Source organism: Zonotrichia albicollis, chromosome 8, assembly GCF_047830755.1.
Source record: "Zonotrichia albicollis isolate bZonAlb1 chromosome 8, bZonAlb1.hap1, whole genome shotgun sequence".
Classification (NCBI taxonomy): domain Eukaryota; kingdom Metazoa; phylum Chordata; class Aves; order Passeriformes; family Passerellidae; genus Zonotrichia; species Zonotrichia albicollis.
In genome coordinates this window covers 29479668-29502142 of record NC_133826.1, presented here as the reverse complement: position 1 = coordinate 29502142, position 22475 = coordinate 29479668, and the positions used below count along the sequence as shown (strand labels likewise).

Here is a 22475-nt window from a genome sequence, read left to right as displayed (position 1 = left end):
AAAAGGCGTAGCACTTTCTGCCTTTTGGTGCCTGGGAGGATAAAAACTCTCCTGAAGTTGTCTATAAATTTTCTGTGCTTACAGTTGTAACAGATGATCAATGTTTTAGAAAACAAACAAACAAACAAAAAAAAACCAACAACCCTGCCCTATCAAGATTGATTAACATTAGTTTGTTGAAGAATAATGTTGAAATTTGGCCCTGCTGTATAAGTGCATTAAAATGCCAGCTTCTGTCTGTGTCCTTCAGGTGGTAAAGCCTCCTAACAGAGAAGGGCTGGCAAACAGGAAAAGTTTTCATTTCCAATTTGAGGCTAAATAAACAGCAGCCCTGATCTGATGCTGCCTGCAAGCCTCAGGATTTCTGGTGCCTCTAAGCCAGGCTTGCCCAGGCCAGCCAAAAACTGACCTCAGCTTTCCAGAGTTTCTTGATTTGTGTTTCTAGTTCTCACCTGCTAGAAAATGCTCATCTGCCTACAAGTATTCAGTTGTTATTGCTGTTTTTAATCATCACTCTCTTCAGTAACTGCCTTGCTTTCTAAGACTTTCTTGCAATTTCTAGTCAACTCTCCTGATTTGTTGGTAACTGAGGCTGTTTTAGAATATATTCTTTATTCCATGCTCTTTTCTGAGATAATTTCTTTGATGGGCAGAGATCTTTGGCCACTTAACAGTTCTTTCTTTTTTTTTGTGAAAAAAATTGGGCGATACCAGTTGATGTTAGCTTGGAATCCAGAAGCCACTGATTTTTATTCTGTAAGAACAGGCTGAGGCTCCAAAATCAGAGCTCCAGCATGCACTGTATAAACTCAAACAATGCTTTACAGATGTGAAGTGGGTGCTACCCTGTGGCCTCCTATTGTTGCCGGCACTTGTTGAGTCCTTTGCATGTTCAGCCTCATTAAATCCCATCCATAAGCAGTATAATTAATCAAAGTATACACAATAAATGTGCATGAATCCCTAGTGTATTGCCTTGTCCACTGAAATATTATATCTTGTCCACTGAAATTATTATATGTTCAGGTGCTGTAACTCTACTGAGATCAGGACATTGAAGAATTTGGTTCAAGGGACTCTTCAAAGCAAGGTCCGCGTTTCAAGCCTGACTGTATTGTGAAGAGTTCCAGCAATCCTGGAGCTGACAAGCCTGACACAAATGAGAGATCCATAGGAAGGGCACAGCTGAGATCCATAGGAAGGGCTTGTGCTTTGCTGCAGTTCCCATTTTTGCTCCAGCTTTGAGTGTTGGTGCCTTTCCTACAGAGATACCGGAAGAACTGATGCCTCCTTACTGCAGATCATGATGCCAGGTGAAAAAAATTGCAATCTGCTTATTCATGCATTTAATTCCATCTAATTGTCCTCCTCCTCCTCTTTGATATCCTGGAATTGTGTGTTTCTGTCAGTAAAAGTTGGTCATGTGGCACTTGGCACTCTGTCACCACAGTGTGTCTCTCTGGCAAGGGGAAACATCCGTCCTGACGTGTGGGAGGGCCAGATCCTGGGATTTTCCAAGAAATTTGTTTTCCATGCGGAATTTCCCGTCTCGTGAAGGGCAGGCTACTTGAGGGAATAAAAGGCAGAGCATTTCAGAGTCCAGACACTTGGAGCTGAACTTGATTTTCAAGGCTGAGTTCATCCACTTAGCCACAGTCTCTGGGAAGCAGCGCAGAGGAATTCTGTCACCTGGACACTGCAGCTACAAAATGTGAGTAGAAATGGACTCTGATATTCTGCTTCACTGCCCAGCTAAAGGAAAACTGGACAGCTGGAAATCTCTGTCTATTTTCTTTAAAAGCTGCTTACATTTTAAAATATCTTGATATTAAAACCAGTTTTTAAATGAATAACTTGTGGAAATCCTACTTGTTTAAAAGTACATAGCAAAAATTGCACGACCAGTACTTTATATGGACTTTTGACTTATTTGTTTTTTACCAATGTGTTTCTTTGATTTCTCATAGCCATCTGCTTGAAAGACAGAGAAAACTCTCAGAAACATGATTTGCTTGCAGCTCCTATCTCTTCTTACCTATGGTAAGTGTGTATTTCTGTGTAGAAAACTAGTGGGATGGCAATATTAGTGTGAGTGCTCTCTTTGAGCTCAGCATCAAAGAGAATTTTTGAACCTGCCCTAATTAACCTGAGGCTGTGCTCACACAGAAAAACCTCGGATGCAATGGTGTGTTTTCCCTGCTTGCCTATCAAAGCCATAATTGGCTTCTGTAAGTCTCAAAGCTTTGTGTGATCAGATGTAGTTTCACAGGCTGAAGTCCTGGACTTGAAGCTGACTTGCTTGGTTTGAAGCTTGCCAGGTGATAGTTTATAAAATAATCACCACTAGTTTTTATGCATTTTTCAGATATTGACATGTTTGCAGTGTTTATAAAGCTTAAATGTCCTCTTCTAGAGAGAGAGGAGGGGAAAAGTCACACACCAACCTCTGGATATTTTCTCATTCTAGGACTTACAGTGCTTCAGGGGGTGAATGGGTGGACATACCATTATTCAGACACAAACATGACCTACAGGGAAGCAGAGCTGTGGTGCAGAAAGAAGTATACAAACCTGGTTGCCATCCAGAACAAGGAGGAAATCAATCATCTCAATACCTTCTTACCCTTCAATCCGGGTTACTACTGGATTGGAATCAGAAAAATTAATGGTGTGTGGACCTGGACTGGAACTAACAAAGAACTGACAGAAGAAGCAAGAAACTGGGCTTCAGGGGAGCCAAATGGCAAAGGGAACAATGAGGACTGCGTGGAGATCTACATCAAAAGAGGGAGGGATGATGGCAAATGGAATGATGAGCAGTGTGAGAAGAAGAAGGTTGCCTTGTGCTACACAGGTATGGCCTGATAAAGGTCACTCCAGTGTGACCCTGGGGAGCTCAGGTGGTGGCTGGGATGAGTTGCTTCACTTCATTTAATATTTGCCTCAGAAAAAGTGGTCTTGGAGTTTCCAGCCAGCAGAATCCTTTTACTGTGAGCTAGTCTGTAAAACGTGTGCATTTCAGAAATTCCTCTGTGAAATGACAGGATAACCCTAAATAGCAAACCCCCTGATTTTCTTTTGCTATAGAAAGAGCTTGTTTAGTGTCAGAAAGATAAACAAAGTGCTAGCCAGGTTTTCTTAGTGGCTGTTGTTGATTCTTGTTGTTCATAATTTGCTTTATATTTTTTTTTCCAGCTTCTTGCAACCCATCTCTCTGCAGTGGCCGTGGAGAATGCATAGAGACCATCAACAACCACACCTGCCATTGCAACCCTGGCTTCTATGGGCCTGAATGCGAGTTTGGTAAGATTATTTCATCCTGCTTTTTGACCAACTCAGGCTGCCTAGTGCTCAGTTTGGCTTCTTGGTTTACCTGCTCAGCCAAAGAGAGTGACTGTGTACCTTCTTGTGCTTCTTTGAAGTTAAGAGTTGTGATCCACTGGAGAAACCTGACCATGGGAGCCTTGAGTGCCACCATCCACTGGGGGATTTCAGCTACAACTCGTCCTGCACAGTTCAGTGTGAGGAGGGCTATGAGCTGACTGCACTGGAGTCTGTGCACTGTACCTCTGCTGGGCTCTGGTCTGCCCCCCTTGCAGCATGCAAAGGTGAGTTTGCTGCATTGCACATGGCCCTGGACACCTCAGGCAGTAGGTACAAATGGAAGTTTGGCCAATTCCTTTGTAACACATTATGTGATGTAGGTGCTGTTTTATTCCAGCACTCAGGTCTCTGTTCCTGAGGAGGTGAGATGAGTAGGGTGAATGTTCTGGCCTTGATCCTTGCAGGGAAAGAATTTTCCAACTCTTAGGTGGAAACAGGGAATTGAGATGACCTAGATGTGAGGCTGCTCTAAATTACTCCTGACTATAGGAATAATTTTCTGAGGTGTTTGACTTAGAATAAGATACTTTTCTAAGCAAATGAAAGAATCAAAGGTCACCCAGCAACAATCAAAATAGGGAAATTTTGGACTATAAATAGTTGCTGTATTGAGCTAAGGATAAATTAACAGTCTTGCCTGAAGAGCCAGTTTCCCCTTTTAAAATATTTCCCCTTCTGTCTGCTTTGTAGGATGGTGGCATAGTAGTATGCCATAGTAGTAGCTTTTCTAAACCTGCTCCTGTTTAGTGGATGTGCTGCTAAGTTTCAGAAAAGAAAAAGACTTAAAATGGTTTGTTGCAAGCTAAGCTCTGTGCTCTTGTCCCTTTCAGCTGTGACCTGTCCTGCCCTGGGCGTGCCTGCCCACGGGGCTGTGAACTGCTCCCACCCCTCAGAGCAGCTCACCTGGGGAAGCACCTGTGAGTTCAGCTGTGAGGAAGGATTTACCCTGACAGGAGCAGCTACCCTGCAGTGTGGCTCTGCAGGGGCCTGGGACAGGCAGCAGCCACAGTGTGCAGGTAATTTCCTTTCTCAGTCAGATGTAATCCAAGAGTGGCATTCATCCCCAGCCCTTTTCCTAAGCAGATCCCAAGGTGGGCTCATTTATCCTTGTGAGGAAACAGCAGTGCAGGGTGACAAACAGCACTCTGGGGCAGTGTCCCCAACACACACAGTAACACACTTTACCAGTGGAGTGTTCTGGCAGGGATTCTTTATTCCCCAAATGGAGCAAGTGTCAGTTTATGCAGACTAGGGTGGGGAGTAATTTGGAGCCATTCCCAGGATGACTTGGGTGCTTTGGGTGCAGATTTAAGGGTTCTGGCTGTCTTGTACAACCTGTTGAAATCTGTTTCTGAGACACTGGAAGGGAGCTATGCTGGCTCTGTAGGAACAGCTCCAGGCAGGGAATGTCTTCTTGCCAGCTCCTAGAAGGGTGTTTGCTCATCCTGACCTACCCCAATTTAAGCTCTGTGCTCTTGTCCCTTTCAGCTGTGACCTGTCCTGCCCTGGACGTGCCTGCCCACGGGGCTGTGAACTGCTCCCACCCCTCAGAGCTGCTCACCTGGGGAAGCACCTGTGAGTTCAGCTGTGAGCAAGGATTTACCCTGACAGGAGCAGCTACCCTGCAGTGTGGCTCTGCAGGGGCCTGGGACAGGCAGCAGCCACAGTGTGCAGGTAATTTCCTTTTTCAATGAGATGTAATCCAAGAGTGGCATTCATCCCAGCACTTTTCCTAAGCAGATCCCAAGGTGGAGTCATTTAGTCTCGTGTTTTAGTGAGGAAACAGCCGTGCAGGGTGACAAACAGCACTCTGGGGCAGTGTCCTCAACACACACAGTAACACACTTTAACAGTGGAGTGTTCTGGCAGGGATTCTTTATTCCCTAAATCCCAAATGGGAGTAAATGTCAGTTTATGCAGTCCAGGGTGGAGAGTAATTTGGAGCCATTCCCAGGGTGATTTGTGTGCTTTGGGTGCAGATTTAAGGGTTCTGGCAGCACTGTGCAACCTGCTGAAATCTGTTTCTGAGACACTGGAAGGGAGGTATGATGGCTCTGTAGGAACAGCTCCAGGCAGGGAATGTCTTGTTGCCAGCCCCTAGAAGGTATTTCTTTATCCTGACCTACCCCAAACTAAGCTCTGTGCTCTTGTCCCTTTCAGCTGTGACCTGTCCTGCCCTGGACGTGCCTGCCCACGGGGCTGTGAACTGCTCCCACCCCTCAGAGCTGCTCACCTGGGGAAGCACCTGTGAGTTCAGCTGTGAGGAAGGATTTACCCTGACAGGAGCAGCTACCCTGCAGTGTGGCTCTGCAGGGGCCTGGGACAGGCAGCAGCCACAGTGTGCAGGTAATTTCCTAATTTCCTTCTCCTGCTCAAATGCAAAGGTAAGGTTTGCTGGGTTGGAAATCATTGATTAAAGTCAGAAGAATCTGGAGAGACTTTCTCAGTCAGATGTAATCAAAGCGTGGCATTCATCCCCAGCCCTTTTCCCAACCAGATCCCAAGGTGGGATCATTTAGCCTCGTGTTTTAGTGAGGAAACAGCTGTGCAGGGTGACAAACACAGTCTGGGGCAGTGTCCCCAACACACACAGTAACACACTTTAACAGTGGAGTGTTCTGGCAGGGATTCTTTATTCCCCAAATGGAGCAAGTGTCAGTTTATGCAGAATAGGGTGGGGAGTAATTTGGAGCCATTCCCAGGATGACTTGGGTGCTTTGGGTGCAGATTTAAGGGTTCTGTCTGTCTTGTACAACCTGTTGAAATCTGTTTCTGAGACACTGGAAGGGAGCTATGCTGGCTCTGTAGGAGCAGCTCCAGGCAGGGCATGTCTTGTTGCCAGCTCCTAGAAGGGTGTTTGCTCATCCTGATCTACCCCAAACTAAGCTCTGTGCTCTTGTCCCTTTCAGCTGTGACCTGTCCTGCCCTGGACGTGCCTGCCCACGGGGCTGTGAACTGCTCCCACCCCTCAGAGCTGCTCACCTGGGGAAGCACCTGTGAGTTCAGCTGTGAGGAAGGATTTACCCTGACAGGAGCAGCTACCCTGCAGTGTGGCTCTGCAGGGGCCTGGGACAGGCAGCAGCCACAGTGTGCAGGTAATTTCCTTTCTCAGTCAGATGTAATCCAAGAGTGGCATTCATCCCCAGCCCTTTTCCTAAGCAGATCCCAAGGTGGGCTCATTTAGCCTCGTGAGGAAACAGCAGTGCAGGGTGACAAACAGCAGGAATAACCAAATCTTTTTGTGTTTCAGTCATACAGTGTGAAGCACTGAGCTCTCCTGAGAAAGGCTCCATGGACTGCTCCCACGGGGCTGGGATGTTCACCTACAACACCTCCTGCCACTTCAGCTGCCTGGAAGGATGGAGTCTCAATGGCTCTCGTGTTCTGGAGTGCAGCCCCTCAGGAAACTGGAGTGCCAGCCTGCCCACATGTGAAGGTATTTTGCCTGTGAGCAGCCACAGGGAGGTGGCACTGTATTTTTAGTCAGATGAGGCCTGGAAGGGTGGTACAGGTGGTAATAGCAACCAGTGAGTTAGAACATGTAGAGAACTCCATTAATTCAAAAGCCCAACAAAATCACTCATGCTTGAAAATAGAAGTGGGGAAAAATCCTAAAAGATCTTTGTGGAAAATATTGATTTCTTAAATATAAAAACCCCCTGCAACCAGATTTCAGTTCTTTCTGTTCGGTTTTTAAACAAAACATTTCTCACCATGAATTGTTTCCATGTGAATCGAGACAAAAGCTTTTCTAGACAAGCAGAACCTTGTGGGGAAATCTGCACTCATAAGTTTGTTTCTCAGTGGAAAATTTTATAGGTTTTTTGATTTGGTGTGATAGTTTCTTGGATGGACTCCTCAGCCTAAAGACCTCCCAGAGCTTTTCTCTCAGAGGCTGCAATTTCAAAGGACAGGAGCTCAGCCTTGCCCTCTCATTCAAGGCAGTAAGAGCTCTGTCACTGCCCTCAGCTGGAACACCCCTGGCCTGCCTGGAATGCTTTTGCTGGAGGTCCTAAAAGCTCAATCCCACTTTCATTTGCTTGAGCAGAATTTAGATCCTTGAAGAATTTCATTGATCTCAGCAGGATTGCTCAAAGAGGAAGCTAGCACAGAGGGAGTTAAAATATGCAGTGCAACAGGAAAAATAAGGGGAGCACAAATTGCTATGCAAGGCTGGAGGTTAGAGACAGACCCTGGAGTAGGGAGCTTCTTGCCTTGCCATTACTGTGGCAATGGATGGGGTAATTTTTAGTATTCAGCTTTTTACCTTGTGTACAGGAACAATCCTGTTTCAGCAAGCAAAAATTCAAGCGTTTACCAGTTGCACTTCTGGTTCCTCTTGAAGAGCATGAGGAAAGGGAAGGAGAGAGGGCTTCAAAGACCACCTTGATCTCACTGAAATCTTTTCATCCTTTCAGCTTCTGACCAAGCCAGCTACATCTCTGTGGGCATAGCAGCCACCTCTGCCTCTCTGCTGTCCACAGCATCATTCCTCCTTTGGCTCGCAAGGCGCTTCCGGAGAAAAGGTGAGCACATACTCTGCTTTATTTATCCTCCTGAAAAGTTTTCTGTGGAGGAAAAAACCCAATTCCAAACCACAAAAGCTCTATACCTTTCTTCTTGAAAAAGTAGCAATTCCCATACCTAGATATAAATTCCAAAATTATTTTCAAGAACCTGCTGTGTATGCCATGTTTGGCTTTGGGATGGACATCTGGAAAAGGAAAAAAAATAGCAAACCCCAAATATTTAGACAATAAAAATTAGGGCTTTTGTCTTGAAATGCTAATATATTTTCTTATTCTTCTTGCAGCAAAGAAGTTTATTCCTTTCAGGTAAGTTGTGTCTCAAAAAAGCAACATGAAAAAAACCCCTGCCATCACCTTGCTAAAATCCATTTGATAAAAACCTGTTGTCACTAAAGTACTTTTCACTTTTTTGTTTTATAGGGACTGGCAGGAAACAGCCAGTGAGGGTAGCTTCCAAAGTGCTGGCGAGAATGTCTAACCCAGGTGCTTCAGGTAAGCACATGTGATGGCTTCACTCACAAATTCTCCTCCTTTTAATCACACAAGCAATCAATCAGAGCTGCTAATTGCTGTACAGTTGCTGACACAGCAATGTGTGCTTTGGGACACCTAATATGCATCTTGGCATTGCATGGCAGTTCCTAACAAGACTGATGGATTTACTGCTGTAAAAATGGTTGTTCAGCTCCTGAAGGATGATTGTGCTCAGCATTCTGTCCAGCTGCAAATGGTATTAGGAACACTTTTGTGCAGCTCTGCTACCTGCTGCATACAAAATTCCTCTGAGATGAGAGCAAATACAAATCTCTGCCAGTTTTCTGATTTATGGAGGAATTTTGTTCTCTCCACAGGAATTGCAGCCACCTTCACTTACATCTCAGATTTCTGGAGAATGAAACTGCCTTGCAAATCAGCAGTTGTCCAGATGCTTTTACCTTTTGCCGACAAGAAGATTGACCTTGTGTGTGATTCAGAAATCTTGAGCTCAAGCTGTCTGGTATTTCCATTGAAGACAAACAGAGAACTCTGGCCTTGAGGCCAAATCCTGCCTCCATTCAGCCATGTATTTATCCTGAACTGGGAGCTTGCCATCTCCTGTGCAGGTGGTGAGTAAGCAGAGAACTGCTGCCCAAAGAGGAGGCTGGTTCCTCCTCTGCTCCACTCAAAGGTACCAAGGTGAGGTGAAGAAATGCATTATTTCACATCACTTACTACTCTGCTGCAGGTGTCTCCTCTGGAGTCACAGGGGTTATGCCTGCAGAAACAGAAGAATCAGGATGGAAAAATATTCACTGAACAACTTTGAAACTATTGATCTGGTTTGTGAAAGTCAGTTTATATTTTTATATCCCAGTCAATAGATATGCCTGCAGTGATATGGGAAATTATTTGGATTTTTGCTGTATATCCCAGAAAACTTAGATGCCTTTTTTTTTTTTTAAATATAACAGCACTAGGAACCATGGTGCTTACACAGGGTACTCTGGTTTCTGAACACAGCAGGTAGATCTGAAATTATCTCATCCCTGTGGGATTCTGTACTGTAATATGTGTATATACATATGTATTTATTTGAGCAGTTTTTATTGTGGATATTTCTGTGCTCTTAACTGTACATGTATTGTGAAATACTTGTTCTTGAGTAGGTCTCTGACTGTTGATCAGAATTTATTTGAAACTAAATGGGAAGTGTTTGTAAGGATTGCATGACTGCATAATGTTTACGAATGAAATGGAAGATTGAGATTTGTATGTTTATGTATTGAAGATATGATTTTTGTTAGCTGTTAAAAGTCTTCAAATGAGACTCTTTTAATTTATGTTTAAGTTATGATTATAAATTAAAAATCTCTCATTTAACCTGATATGTATTGTCCTATTTGTAACATTTTTTTAATAAAATGTTTTTCAATTTAACACTCCCTATTTGTAAATGTGAGTTGTCCTATTTGTAACATTTTTTAATAAAATGTTTTTCAATTTAACACTCCCTATTTGTAAATGCGAATAATTTAAATTATTTGGGTCAGCTCTGTGACTTGTGGCTTCAACAGAAGAATGGAGTCAGATTCATCATATTTGGGTCGGCCCTGTAACTTGTGGCTTCAACAGAGGGTAGGGAGAAGACTGGTTAAAAGCAGGGCTGTCCATTACTGGAGAATCACAGAATCACTGGCTTGGAAGAGACCTTTAAGATCATTGAGTCTGACCCATGCCCTATCACCACCTCAATTAAACCATGGCACTGAATGCCACAACCAATCCTTTTTTAAACACATCCATGGATGGTGACTCCACCACCTCCCAGCGCAGACCATTCCAGTATTTATCACTCTTTCAACAAAAAACTTTTTCCTAAAATCCAACCTAAATTTCGCCTGCAGCTTCCCGTATTTCCCTAGCAGCCAGCAGATGGGGCTGACTGCCCGGGACTGGGACAACCAGGGCTGATCCCAAACCAGCATCCCTAGTCTGAAAGGGAGGAGGAAGGACCAGTGCCCCAGCTCCGGCAGGCGAGTGCAGGAGGGAGAGAAGCAAGCAGGTGATCTTGGTGCATAGCTAACAGCACAAACCCCAGGTTTTTGCAGCTCTTTATGCTGGGATGTTGACGGAGTTATCACAGGTCTGAGATAATTAATACATTTTTCTTTATACCCTTTTAAAGTTTGAAACCTACTTTACCTTTCTCCTAATCCCATCTCACAACAAAAAATAAATACATTAATAATTACCCAACACCGAACCCACCACTCTCTTTAGTACCTTAACCGAGAAATCTCAAAATTAACAAAATCTCAAATTAACAAACCAAAACCACTACAGCAGGGAAGCTGCACTGTAGCTCTGAAGCTGCTGCCAGACAAAATCTGAGGGCCATTCCTGCCCCAACCAAAAGTCAAGAAAAGCCATTAGAGGCTTATAGGTGCTGTTGTATTTGGAGGGTTCCCCATGGCAGGGAGGAATGATGCATCTGACTCCATGTTCTCAGAAGGCTAATTTATTATTTTATAATAATATATTATATTAAAGAATACTATACTATACTAAAGAATACAGAAAGGATACTTGCTGAATGCTAAAAAGATAATAATGAAAAATTGTGACTCTTTCCAGAGTCCCGACACACCTTAGCATGGATTGGCCAATGAGTCAAAACAACTCACACCAGAATCCAATGGAACAATCACCTGTGGGTAAACAATCTCCAAACACATTCCATGTGAGCACAACACAGGAGAAACAATTGAGATAAGAATTGTTTTCCTTTTCTCTGAGGCTTCTCAGCTTCCCAGGAGGAAAACCCTGGGCGAAGGGATTTTTCAGAGAATGTGAATGCCCCAAGGTGCTGCTCCACAGGGGACAGAGCCCATTGCTGCTTGTCCCAAAGCGATTAAAGAGCTGAGAGTGGCTGTCAGCACTTCCACTGCCTGGCCAAGGTGGGGCCCAGCCCTGGGAGCAGATGTAGAGCAGTAATCCTCAGGTTCCCTGAGGGACGCAGGGATTAGCCCGGAACGCCCTGCTCTGAATCCCTGAGGAGCTGTTTTGAGAGCTAAAGCACCACATGGATCCCCTGGGCTGCCCTTGTTGGTGTCCTCTACTGCATGGCCATTCTTTATCCAGCATGGATCCCACCCTGCTGCCCAGGGCAGTTCAGCTTCTCCTTTCCTCACCAGAGCTGGTGCTTCTAGCAGTTTCCTCTGGCATCTTACAGGGGCTTTATTGCCAGCAAAGAGACTATAAAATTATCCCTCTTCTTTCTCCAGGCCTTGTGACTTCTAGAATCTCTTCTGTTGCCACTTGTGACTCAATGCTCTTCTGCTGAGATCACATTTGGTTGGGATTCATCCTCTACTTCTCTCATATATCCCTTTGGCCAGACAAAGACTCTCTGAAGGGGAACTCCTTCCTTGCAGTAATGCTCAAGTTCCATCTATCTTCATAATTAATGTTGGTCCAGCGCATAGGCAACATAATTAATGTTGATCCAGTTTTGCCACCACAGGCAAAAACCCAGCCTGTGCTCCTGCAGGTTGCTTCATTCTTTATCCCCTCCTGGCACAGCTTTTCCTGCCTCAGGATATGATTTCCCAGCTAGGATGGCATGGTGCATGCAGGGAGCTCCAGGAAGTAATTTCATTTGCAGTGGATGTCATTTCATTTGCCTGGGAACACAGCTCTTGTTTGTATCTGTGTCCTTCCCGTGCTGCCAACAATGGCCTTGGGAATGCTGGCCATTCATTCAGTCACTCCATTGTGTCACTGCAGTGCTGAGCAGCCACTGATGGGCCACAGGACCTTTGCTGGAGGGACTTTCCTTATTTCCTGTTGTTCTGCATCCCTTAAATTCCTCATCTCTCCCCGGGCCCGTGGCATTGTTCAGAGTGTTCTGCCTGGCATCTTGTAGTGGTGTCTGCTTGTGCTGTGACCTATGGAAGCTGTGAAGGTGACATTAACTGGGAGGCACTTGTGTCCTTTCACAGCTTTGTGTGTGTGCTGCTTGGCACGGGGATGGAGTTTGTGGTGTAATTCAACACATCCCTGATGAACTCAGGGTGGCTTCAGCTTGTTCACAGAGCAGGCTGGCAGATTGGGGGAGTTAGAAACAAAATTCAAGTCTCAGACAGGCAGTGTGAGTGTTTCTGTGGGCTTTGGTGACACAGTGTAAGACACAAGATTGGGTTTGTGCCCTCTGTTTTTATAAGGCATTACCCACCAAACAAGCCCATGTACCTGGGCCTGGCTGAAGCTGCCTTCCAAAATTCCAATTTTTAAGGGCCTGAGCCAGAATTTGGCCAGTGTTTCTCTTGTAAAGATGAGTGATACTCCAGGCTCTGGGGGCTGCACATCCCTGCAGCTCCTGTGCTGTGCTGAGGCCTGGCAGGAGCACCAGCTCCCACAGGAATTGGTGCAGGGGATGGAGTAGGCCCTTGGCACGGGGATGGAGTTTGTGGTGTAATTTAACACATCCCTGATGAACCCAGGTACCCAGGGTGGCTTCAGCTTGTTCACTCCTGCAGGCTGGCAGACTTGGGGGGTTGGAAAAAAAATTTATGTCTCAGACAGGCAGTTTGATTTGGGGTGAGTGTTTCTGTGGGCTTTGGTGACACAGTGTAAGGCACAAGATTGGGTTTGTGCCCTCTGTTTTCATACAAGCAGTCATGTACCTGGGCCTGGCTGAAGCTGCCTTCCAAAATTCCAATTTTTAAGGGCTGGAGGCAGCATTTGGCCAGTGTTTCTCTTGTGAAGATGAGTGATGCTCCAGGCTCTGCAGTTCCTCGCGTGCTGTGCTGAGGCCTGGCAGGAGCAGCAGCTCCCACAGGAATTGGTGCTGTGATCCAGTGGCCATAACCTGCTCTGGGAGCTTCCAGAGGATATCAGGGCCAGGAGACCAGGCTGTCTGTGCAATGCAACATTCCTGGGCCTCTCTGAGTCTGCTTTCTGTGCTGAGCCTTGCTGCTGTTTGGATTCCTCTGGTTCTGGCAGGGGCTGGTTCATCCCTGCCCTTGTGTGGCTGCTGCTGGGTGTTTGCTCAGGGCTCTTCAGCCCACACTGACCTAGAGGAGCAAATTTGTGTGATGAGCTCTTGGTCAGGGGCAGAGAAGCCCACAAGTTTGCTGCTCCCTGGGAGCTTTAAGTCACAGCAAATGAGAAATAAATACAGCCTGGGCTTGCCCAGCCTGTAGGGCAGGACAGGTTACTGCTGGTACTGGGCAACAGGAAGTTGGTGAAAAGCAGGAAAGCAGCTGCCAGAGCCCAGGCTGTCACAGCATTTGCACAGCTGTCCTCTGGAGCTCCTTAGCCTGGTTTAAGGCCTCTCTCCTGCACATCTGTAGGAAGAAACAATCAAAACTGCAGGTTAGATTTGACCAATGGAGCCAAAACCTGCTGGATGGTTTTTGCTACTCACCTGGAACTATTAAACCTCACTTAGAAGGGACACAGACTTGGCCAGTACAGTTCAGCCGTGGCTCCACAGACAGAAATCTGCAGCCCAGAAAGTGTTTCCACAGCTGATGGTGTCCAGTGCTTTTTCCAGCTCAGGGAAGCTGCTGCCTGTCAGAACTCAGCGCATCCCTCCAGGTGTCCAGAGTTTCCAAGGACCACGTTGGGAGGCTTGGAGACCTTGAATACCTGGGGATTTGATTTTGACCCTTGGAGCAAGTTACCAGCTTTGTATGAGGACCTGAAAGTCACACAGGTTTGAATAGTGTAATAACAAAATGATCACAGGGTGAAAATGTAGATTTTAGGATTTTTGGTATGGGGGTTATGGGGACAAGATGGAGGAATCTGGGCGTGTCCAGCCTTTCTCCTTCTTCTTCTTGTTCTCCATTTTCTGCTGTGATGTTGGCACTTTGGGATTGGTTTAGAGTAGAAGTGCACTGTCTAACATAGGTGATAGGTATTGGGAATTAAGTGTAAATATGTTATACGTAGTTTGCAGTATAAAAGGACAACACAGAGTGCCTGTGGCTGCCCTGCTGAGCAGACCTTGGCTGGGCAGAAAGAAAATTTTATAGATAAGAATTAATAAACAACCTCAAGACTGAAAAGTGAAGAGTTGTTCTTCAGTTGCATGGGCTGAAGCAGAGACATCCTGCACATCTCAGGGCAGCAGTTATCAACAGCCAACCTGAGAGCTGCCAAGAACAGCTGCAAAAAGCACAAATTCCTCCTAAGCAAGGCAGCAGATGCCCCGGGGCAGCTGCCAGCAGCTTTTCTACCTGCCTTCCTACTTCAGGGAAGGACATTCCCTGAAAAGCCCAACAGTTGCTCTGACTTTCAGCCTGGGCCAAGTGGGACCTTCATCAGCTTCTCACCTTGCCAGCTGCCATGAAGGCAGCCATGGCAGGTGTGAAATTGCAGGTGACTTGCTTGCTCCTGGCACTCCAGTGCTGTCATTTTGGGCTTCTGACAGCCTCTGAGTGGGCAGGATGAGGGGATCACACTGAATTCCTGCCTTCTGGAGCAGGCCTTGGGCCATGGAGCACTTGGGGGGAAGGAAAAGGGTTAAAGGGGAGATGGGAAACACTTTGGGCTTATTCCATAGGATGATTTCTGGGAAAGGAGGGGCTGTAATCATGCAGGGTGAATCCACTTCAGGATCTTGGGAAACCAAGCTCAGCCTGGCCCAAACCAAGGTGAAAACACAGCAGGAAAAAGCAATGTCCCTGCTTTACCCCATGTTGTGTCAGTGCAAACAGCCCAGATAACAGGAAAATCAGACATGGAGGAATGCTGTCATTGCACAAACAACCAAGATATCCATGGGGAAATGGCACAGTTTGAGCAGAAAGGCACTGGGGGCTGTCCTGGAAAGTCCTGTCTAAGGCTGAGAGCAAGGGCTCTCTCCAGCCCTCTCTGCATTTCTGCTGAAGGCAGCAGAGAAAAGCTCTGCAGGTGAGGTGGGAACTGCTGGGTCACTGCCAGAGCATGCAGAAGATCTCTGTTATTCTACAGCAAATCACTTTTGGTCAGCGCAACCCCTGGAAACAACCAGATGCAGCAGAGGTTCTTCTGTCTTCTAATCCTACAACTGGGTTTAAAATCTGCATTTTTAAAACTTACCAGGCTTACAAAGTGTCTTGTAAAGTAACTGCAACTGCTTACAAGTGTTGGGCTCTGCTGAAAAGAAACCAGACACAGATCCTCATTTTCTCCAGACTGCTGTTTGTCCAGTTTGGCTGCACTAAATTCAGAAGTGGTTCTTTTAGTGGCTGACAGAAGCGTTTCAAATGCTGCCAGACAAAGCCAATAACACACACGCACACCCACGATGATCAGTCAAAGCTTTTGTTTTGTCACTTTTGTTTCCTGTTTCTTTGCATGCACACAGGGCACATTTCGCTTGTCGGCCCATTGAATGGTGAATGAACCCTTACAACATCCTTCCCTGCCTCCTAAGTGGGGGAAAGTCCTTCAGGTCATCCTTTTTGTGGCAGAAATGAGTGATGGAGGCTGCACAGACTTTAAAAGCACTTTATTCATGTTCCTGCATGAGCAGGGGAGATGGAGATGGTTGCAAACAGCAGGTACCCTGCTTCTATGAAGCTCCAGAAAGTGATTCTGCCTTAGGGAAATGCACTGTGCAAGGATGAATCATCTGGAGAGGTTTTAGGAACATGGGCTCCCCCACATTTTTCAATGAGCAAAACTAACTCTTGTCGCAGACATCTTTTATGGAAAATCCTTTCCTTAGGATTTTTCCTCCTGAGAAGCTGTGAGGCCTCAGGAACAACATGTAAAAACAATGATTATCTGCTGCTGTGGAATGCAACAGGTGCACCTGTGATTGGTCTCATGTGGTTGTTTCTAATTAATGGCCAATCACAGTCAGCTGGCTTGGACTCTCTGAGACAGAAGCCTTTGTTATCATTCTTGGCTATTCTATTCTTAGCCAGCCCTCTGATGAAACCTTTTCTTCTATTCCTTTAGTATAGTTTTCATGTAATATATATAATAAAATAATAAATGAAGCCTTCTGAAACATGGAGTCAGATCCTCATCTCTTCCCCAACCCAAAAACCCCTGTGAGCACGGTCACAAACTCTGAAGAGCAGATTTCCCCTTGAGCTTACACCTGAGGAGAGAGAGATCTTGCCAGAGGATGCTGGAAACCAGGATTTGAAGAGCCCAGAGAAGTCGTCTGCTGCAAACCCCTAAGCCTTCAGGGTGTTTGGATGCTGTGGGAACAGGTGCAATGGGGAGACCTAAAAAACAACAGATCAGAAAACATATGGGCCTGCCCCAGCCCTTAATTAACCTAATTGCTGTAGCTTCCACCAAGGGCTGCATGTTTTCCTAGGGTGGTTTCCTGTGCAGGCCAGCTCCAATCCCTGTGACAGAGAGCAGACACAGAAATGCCCTCAAGGGCATTTCCTTCATCCCACAGGGGCCCTGCGTGCAAACCCAGGGCACAGGGAATATTATCTGTCTGCTCTGGGGTGCCCTGACCCCCAGGGAAGCATTGACTCTGACCCTCATTCATGGAGAAAGTTTCCCAGACTTCAAGATAGACTGGAACCCACAAAAGTGTGAAATAGATTATAGAGAGCAGTGCAGGTGTATCACTGGGTGAGAAATTGAGGGTTTGAGATTTTTAGTATGTTGTGGATGGAAGTAAGATGGAGGGCACAGGGTGTTGTCCTGGGCTTCTTCTTCCTTCTCCTCCATGGGTTTGGGTGGCATTTTGTAATTGGGCAGGAAAGCCCCCATTGTGGGCTCTGTGGCATCAGTTATTGGGTTAAAAGGGAAAATAATCTGTTGTATTTGTGAGGTGCCCCATGGCTGGAAGCAATGATGAATCTGACTCCATGTTCTTAGAAGACTAATTTATTATTTTATCTATATTATGTAAAAGAACACTAAACTAAACTATACTAAAGAATACAGACAGGATGCAGACAGAAGGCTAAAAAGATAATAATGAAAAACTCATTACTCCTTCCAGAGTCCTGACACAGCCTGACCCTGATTGGTCATTAAGTAAAAACAATTCACATGAAACCAATGAAACAATCATCTGTTGGATAAACAATGTCCAAACACATTCCAAAGCAGCAAAGCACAGGAGAAGCAAATCAGATAATTATTGTTTTCCTTTTTCTCTGAGGCTTCTCAGCTTCCCAGGAGAACAATCCTGGGCAAAGAGATTTTTCCAGAAAATATGAAAGTGACAATAATCTAGGTGTCAGTTCTTCATTGGACAGTTTAATCTTAAAAGACCTTGTAACAAGAGATTGTTGGCCGTTTTGTGCCTTGCTGCTGAGCTCACAGTAGTGAGACTGTTTCACTGATAGGAAATAATAAACAGCTCAGTCCAAACATGAACTAACATCTCAAGTGCCTTCAATCCAGACCCAGAGAAACACACAACTGGAACCACCACAGCCCTGCAGGGCAGACCACCTCCCTAAAACCCAGCCCAGGGTGCAGGTTCCCCACACCATGAGCTGCTGTGGGCTGCTCTGGAGAGAGACTGGGGGCAAGGAGGGGTTTGGGGAGCTCACAGGGGTTACAGAACCCAGAGCTGGGGTTGCTCTGCCTGCCCTGTGTCAGAGGAGGAGGAGGCTGAGGCTGCCTAATTGCTGCTGCAGGGCACTGACTCACTCAGGCTGATGAATGTATTGAGCCAGCTCACCTGCATCCTCCATGGCACACTGAAACCACTGGGTATTTATAGAAAGAGCAAAGTGCAAAAAGAACACAAAATGCTCTTTGGTTCAAGAGCACGGCTGGGCTGCAGCGCTTTCTTCACGACTTCAGAGCTAGAGAAAGGCTAGGCAAGAATCTTTACTAACCTCTTTTGTTGCTCAGACAACAGCAAAGGTTTTTCTCACTTCAGAGTCACTCTTCCTCACCGAAAGTATTTGGAGAACAAAATCATTGCTAGTTTGGTTAAACATTTGTCTTTCCGTGACACTGAGTTGTAAATAAACCTGTTGTCCTAAAAATCCTACAGATAACTAAGTTTCCTGAGGCTCAGAGATATCCTCCAACAACAACCCCTGTGCTGTGCTGCAAGCTGAAATGTGCAATTGGCTGTCCAGCTGTCTGGCAGGGAGCAGCCCAGAAAGACAGACGGCTCTGTGCAAGGGGAGCAGCAATTCCCACTGATGTGCTGCACTCCAGCAGAGCCTCAGAACTGCTGAAACTCAGGGCTGGGCATGTGAAGCACAGCAGAAGGAGCTGCCTTGAGAGGGGCAGAGAGAGGAGAGTCTGATGCAGGCACATCTTGTCTGGCCAGCCAAGCCAAATGTTGATCACCTCTGCATTCACCGTGCTGCCCAAAAAAGCAAATCAGACGTGTAGTAGTGTTGGCAATCTCTGTAGGAACCTCCTGCCTGCCAGATTCGCTCTCCCCGCCCTCCCAGCAGGTGCCAGCTGGGTTTTTTTTGCCTTCTTTCATCCTATGATTGTGTTTCATCAAAGCCAGCCCAGTCAGGGGATGCAGAGCCTAAGGGCTTACTAAAATTAGACCTGATCTTTGGTCCTGTTTGCAATTCATTTCCAGGCACGGCAATGCCTGACACACAAACTGGCCAAAATCAGGGTTTGTAAGTCCTAAGTGCAGCCAGCTATGTTTGTGTCCCTGTTTGCAGGTGCAGCTATGTTTGTGTCCCTGTTTGCAGGTGCAGCCTCCCCTATCCAGCTACCTGACACAGGGGGATCACAGAAGATGCAATTTGGACACATCACACACCACTCAGTGCTGCTGTCACACCTGTCCACTGCAGAGATCTCAATGAACGAGATGTTAAGTCCCAATTAAGTTAATGGGGCTTAAACCAATCTCTCAAGTTGAATGTAGTGGTTTGTGTTTTAGTGGAAGTGGATCTTGCTAAAGCTTCCCTTCCCCCCTCATCCCACAGAGCTACTTAAATAGGAGTTATGAACCTCAAAGTGCAGCTGGAAGAGGTGTCTGGAATACCTGTACAAAATACCTTCAAAGAGGTGATGAGTAAGCAACAGAGGCAAGGAGAGAGAGTAAAAAATGTGCTTTGTGCCTGTGTTTTTACACTTAGAGTGGTTTTTGAATGAAGAGGACATGTGGATGTTGGGTCTCTGGTCTGGCTGATTGCCAGAGGTGCCAGGGGGAACCATGCCCAGTTGGTAGCTGACAGGGATGGAGCACTCTTTTAAGGATGGACTTGAGAGAGCTGAAGGGATTCAAGTTCAAAATAAAAAAAAAATTATTTATAATTATTTGTTTTCATTCTTTATTCATCTATCCTGGACTGTGAGACCCAGGGAGAGGCAGGGGAGATCCTGGTGTCAGCCCTCAAACAGGCTGCTCCTGGACTCTTTAGAAGCTTTCTAGGCCAAACCCAACCCCTCCAATTTCACCTGAAAACAAATGCACAATCAGACTCTGCTGAGCACTTCCAGGAAGCTTTGCAGGGCAGGCTTTTGTTCCCACTCTGATTGTAAAGGTCTACAGCCTCTCATTTGATGAACAGGCAACAGCATTTTTTTTCCCTCCTAACAAGGTTTCCTTAGAAATGGATCCACTGCTGAATCCTGAGTCTGCCCAGCATGTTCTGGGGGACATCTGGTGTAAATTCTTCTTTATTAGATTACATTAGTTGCAGCAATAATCATTCACATGGGATTATTACATCCAAGCTTGTCTCATTGCCTTTATCCTTTCACACATTGTCTTTCCTGGTTCCCCTTCAAAGGGCTGCTGTGAGTCTGTGTCGGAGCAAGAAATTAACTTGTTAGTAATTTATGCATCATTTCCTCCAGCCACATGGATTTAGGGCAAGATCAATAAAACAGAACAAGGAAGCAGGTGGGTATTGTCACCGTGGGGCTGAAATAATTCCTTTGGTATCACTGTGAACCCTTCCCTGGCACATGAGAGCCCATCACCGGTTTGTTTGGCTGGACTGCACCAACAGGACATTGATTCAGCTCTTGGAGAGTTCATGTCCTGCTATTTCTGCTCACAGCCACACAAAGTGCCTCAAGTGATGATTTTTTTTTATTGAGAGAACCATGTTTTGCAGCTTTTCTTATGGCTCCTGTTATGGAATCAAACTGTGCCATGGCACACTGGAGATTCATTTCTGGAGCAGCTCCATGCCCTGGCAGCTGCTGTAAAGTGTTGGGTCTGAGAAAGGGAAAGGGGTGGCAAGAGGGAGCTGAGCACCACAGCTCAGGGCTCAGCAAATCTCTCTGCTTGTGGGCTCTGGGGAGGAAAACCAGAGTGGATCTGAAAGGCCACTGGCAGATTTTAGGGGATCTGGAGGCCCTGAGCAGTGATCTGACTGCTGGGCAGCCCTTCCTGGCTAAAAACAAAATAAAGAAAGAAAAGGAGGAGTTTGGATCCATCTTATCCACAGCAGGGCAAGGACATAAGAGGGGCAATGCTTGTGGCTGATGGTGCACACTGAATTCCTAAAGAGGAGTTTCTTTTCTCACCTCCTGGCTTCAATCCAGACTGCCCTGCAGGATTTCAGCTCCACGAGAACTTGAATTTGAGGAATTCCTTGCACTTTCAGATTAAGAATTTCCTGAAAACGCAAAGCAAAACCAAAGCAGCGATTGGTAGCTCTGCATGCCTGGACTCCTGTGGCTGCCTTCCCTGCAGGAGATTGTCCTGGTACTTGGCACTGGTGTAGCTCACTTGGCTTTGGCAGTGCCCTGGTTGCTGATCCCAGCCCTGCAGAAGCTCAAAGTCTCTGGGGGGACAATATCTTGAGACCACTCTGCGCTTTGGAACCTGCATGTTTTGTGGCTGCAAAGGCGGAGAAATCTAGAAGAGGGAGGTGGTTAAAACCCCCAGTGTCGCAAACATCTTTTATGGAAATTCCTTTCCTTAGGATTTTTTCCTCCTGAGAAGCTGAGAGGCCTCAGGAACAAAATGTAAACAATGGTTATCTGCTGCTGTGGAATGCAACAGGTGCATCTGTGATTGGTTGTTTGTAATTAATGGCCAATCACAGCCCAGCTGGCTTGGACAGAGATGCAAGCCACAAACCTTTGCTATCATTCTTTCCTATTCTATACTTAGCCAGCCTTCTGATAAAATCCTTTCTTCTATTCTTTTAGTATAGTTTTAATATAATATATATCATAAAATAATAAATCAGCCTTCTGAAACATGGAGTCAGATCCTCGTCTCTTCCCTCATCCTCAGACCCCTGTGAGCACCATCACAACCCCCCAGCAGGTCTGGCTGGCACCAAGAGGAATTTTTGGTGGAGCTTTGGGCTGGGCTGGGCAGCACACAGTGCACAGGATGGGGCAGTGGGGCCAGAGCAATCTCAGGTGTTGACACAGCCCGAGGGGGGAGCACAAGGAGATGAGATACCAAGATTATCAGTTCAGACAAGAGAGAGGAATGTTGTTTGCCTGTAGCTCTTCTCCATCAGGACTGGCAAAATCCAAACATGAAGACGTCTACCGCACGAGTTAGAGAATGTAACAGAGATAAGCGAGCACAGGAACAAAGCCAGGGGGCTCTAAATTCAGCACCAGAAAAACCGGTCCCAGCACAGGCTGGTTGTTTTCTGAAAGCCTCCTGGAGACAAGGGTCTGTCCAGGTCACCTGCAAGAGCTGGGGACACTGCCCAGGAATGTGTACAGAACACTGCTGCCTTCATTGTCCTCAGACAGCTTTGGTGAGGCAAAACCAGCTCTGCTTGGTCTCCATGGGATTCCAGTACTGATGGGGCTGACACTGCCACCTTCTTGATGCTTGTTAGCAGATAGAGTTGGTGCAGATGAAGAAAAAGCAGTCAACTGGCAGGGAGAAGGAGGAAGGCAGAATTGAGGCAGATGCTCAGACTGTATGGATGGCAGCTGTTGGCTCGGTTTCGTTCCTTTAGGAGCTGGGATTAGAAAGAAGTGGCTTCCAGGAGACACTTTGTCAGCAGAGCTGCTCTGGACCGGCTGCTTGGTGTGGCAGGGCCCTTCCCAGGCAGCCCAGCCCTCCCCAGCCCTCCCCCTGGCATTGCAACATCTCCTGCTTTCCAAAGGGACAGCAGCCCGGAGAGCAAACACAGGAAACACCAGCCTGGTCAAGGTCTGGGAGGTAAATCTGTAACTTTGGAC

General features: G+C 46.2%; 1 protein-coding gene across 2 annotated transcripts; it reads left to right on the top strand.

Moving 5' to 3' along the window:
• Positions 1–1528: 1528 nt before the first annotated feature.
• Positions 1529–9825, top strand: SELE (selectin E). 2 transcript variants are annotated; one of them, XM_074545490.1, is made up of 14 exons: positions 1529–1711; positions 1968–2040; positions 2468–2854; positions 3196–3303; positions 3423–3608; positions 4215–4400; positions 4873–5058; positions 5545–5730; positions 6294–6479; positions 6635–6820; positions 7803–7910; positions 8198–8219; positions 8334–8405; positions 8765–9825. In XM_074545490.1, the coding sequence occupies exons 2-13, from the start codon at positions 2004–2006 to the stop codon at positions 8389–8391; spliced, it is 1836 nt and encodes a 611-aa protein (XP_074401591.1). In that variant the 5' UTR covers positions 1529–1711; positions 1968–2003; the 3' UTR covers positions 8392–8405; positions 8765–9825. The 2 variants fall into 2 exon arrangements, with proteins under 2 accessions (XP_074401591.1, XP_074401592.1); XM_074545491.1 differs by lacking the exon at positions 4215–4400.
• The last annotated feature ends 12650 nt before the right edge of the window (positions 9826–22475 follow it).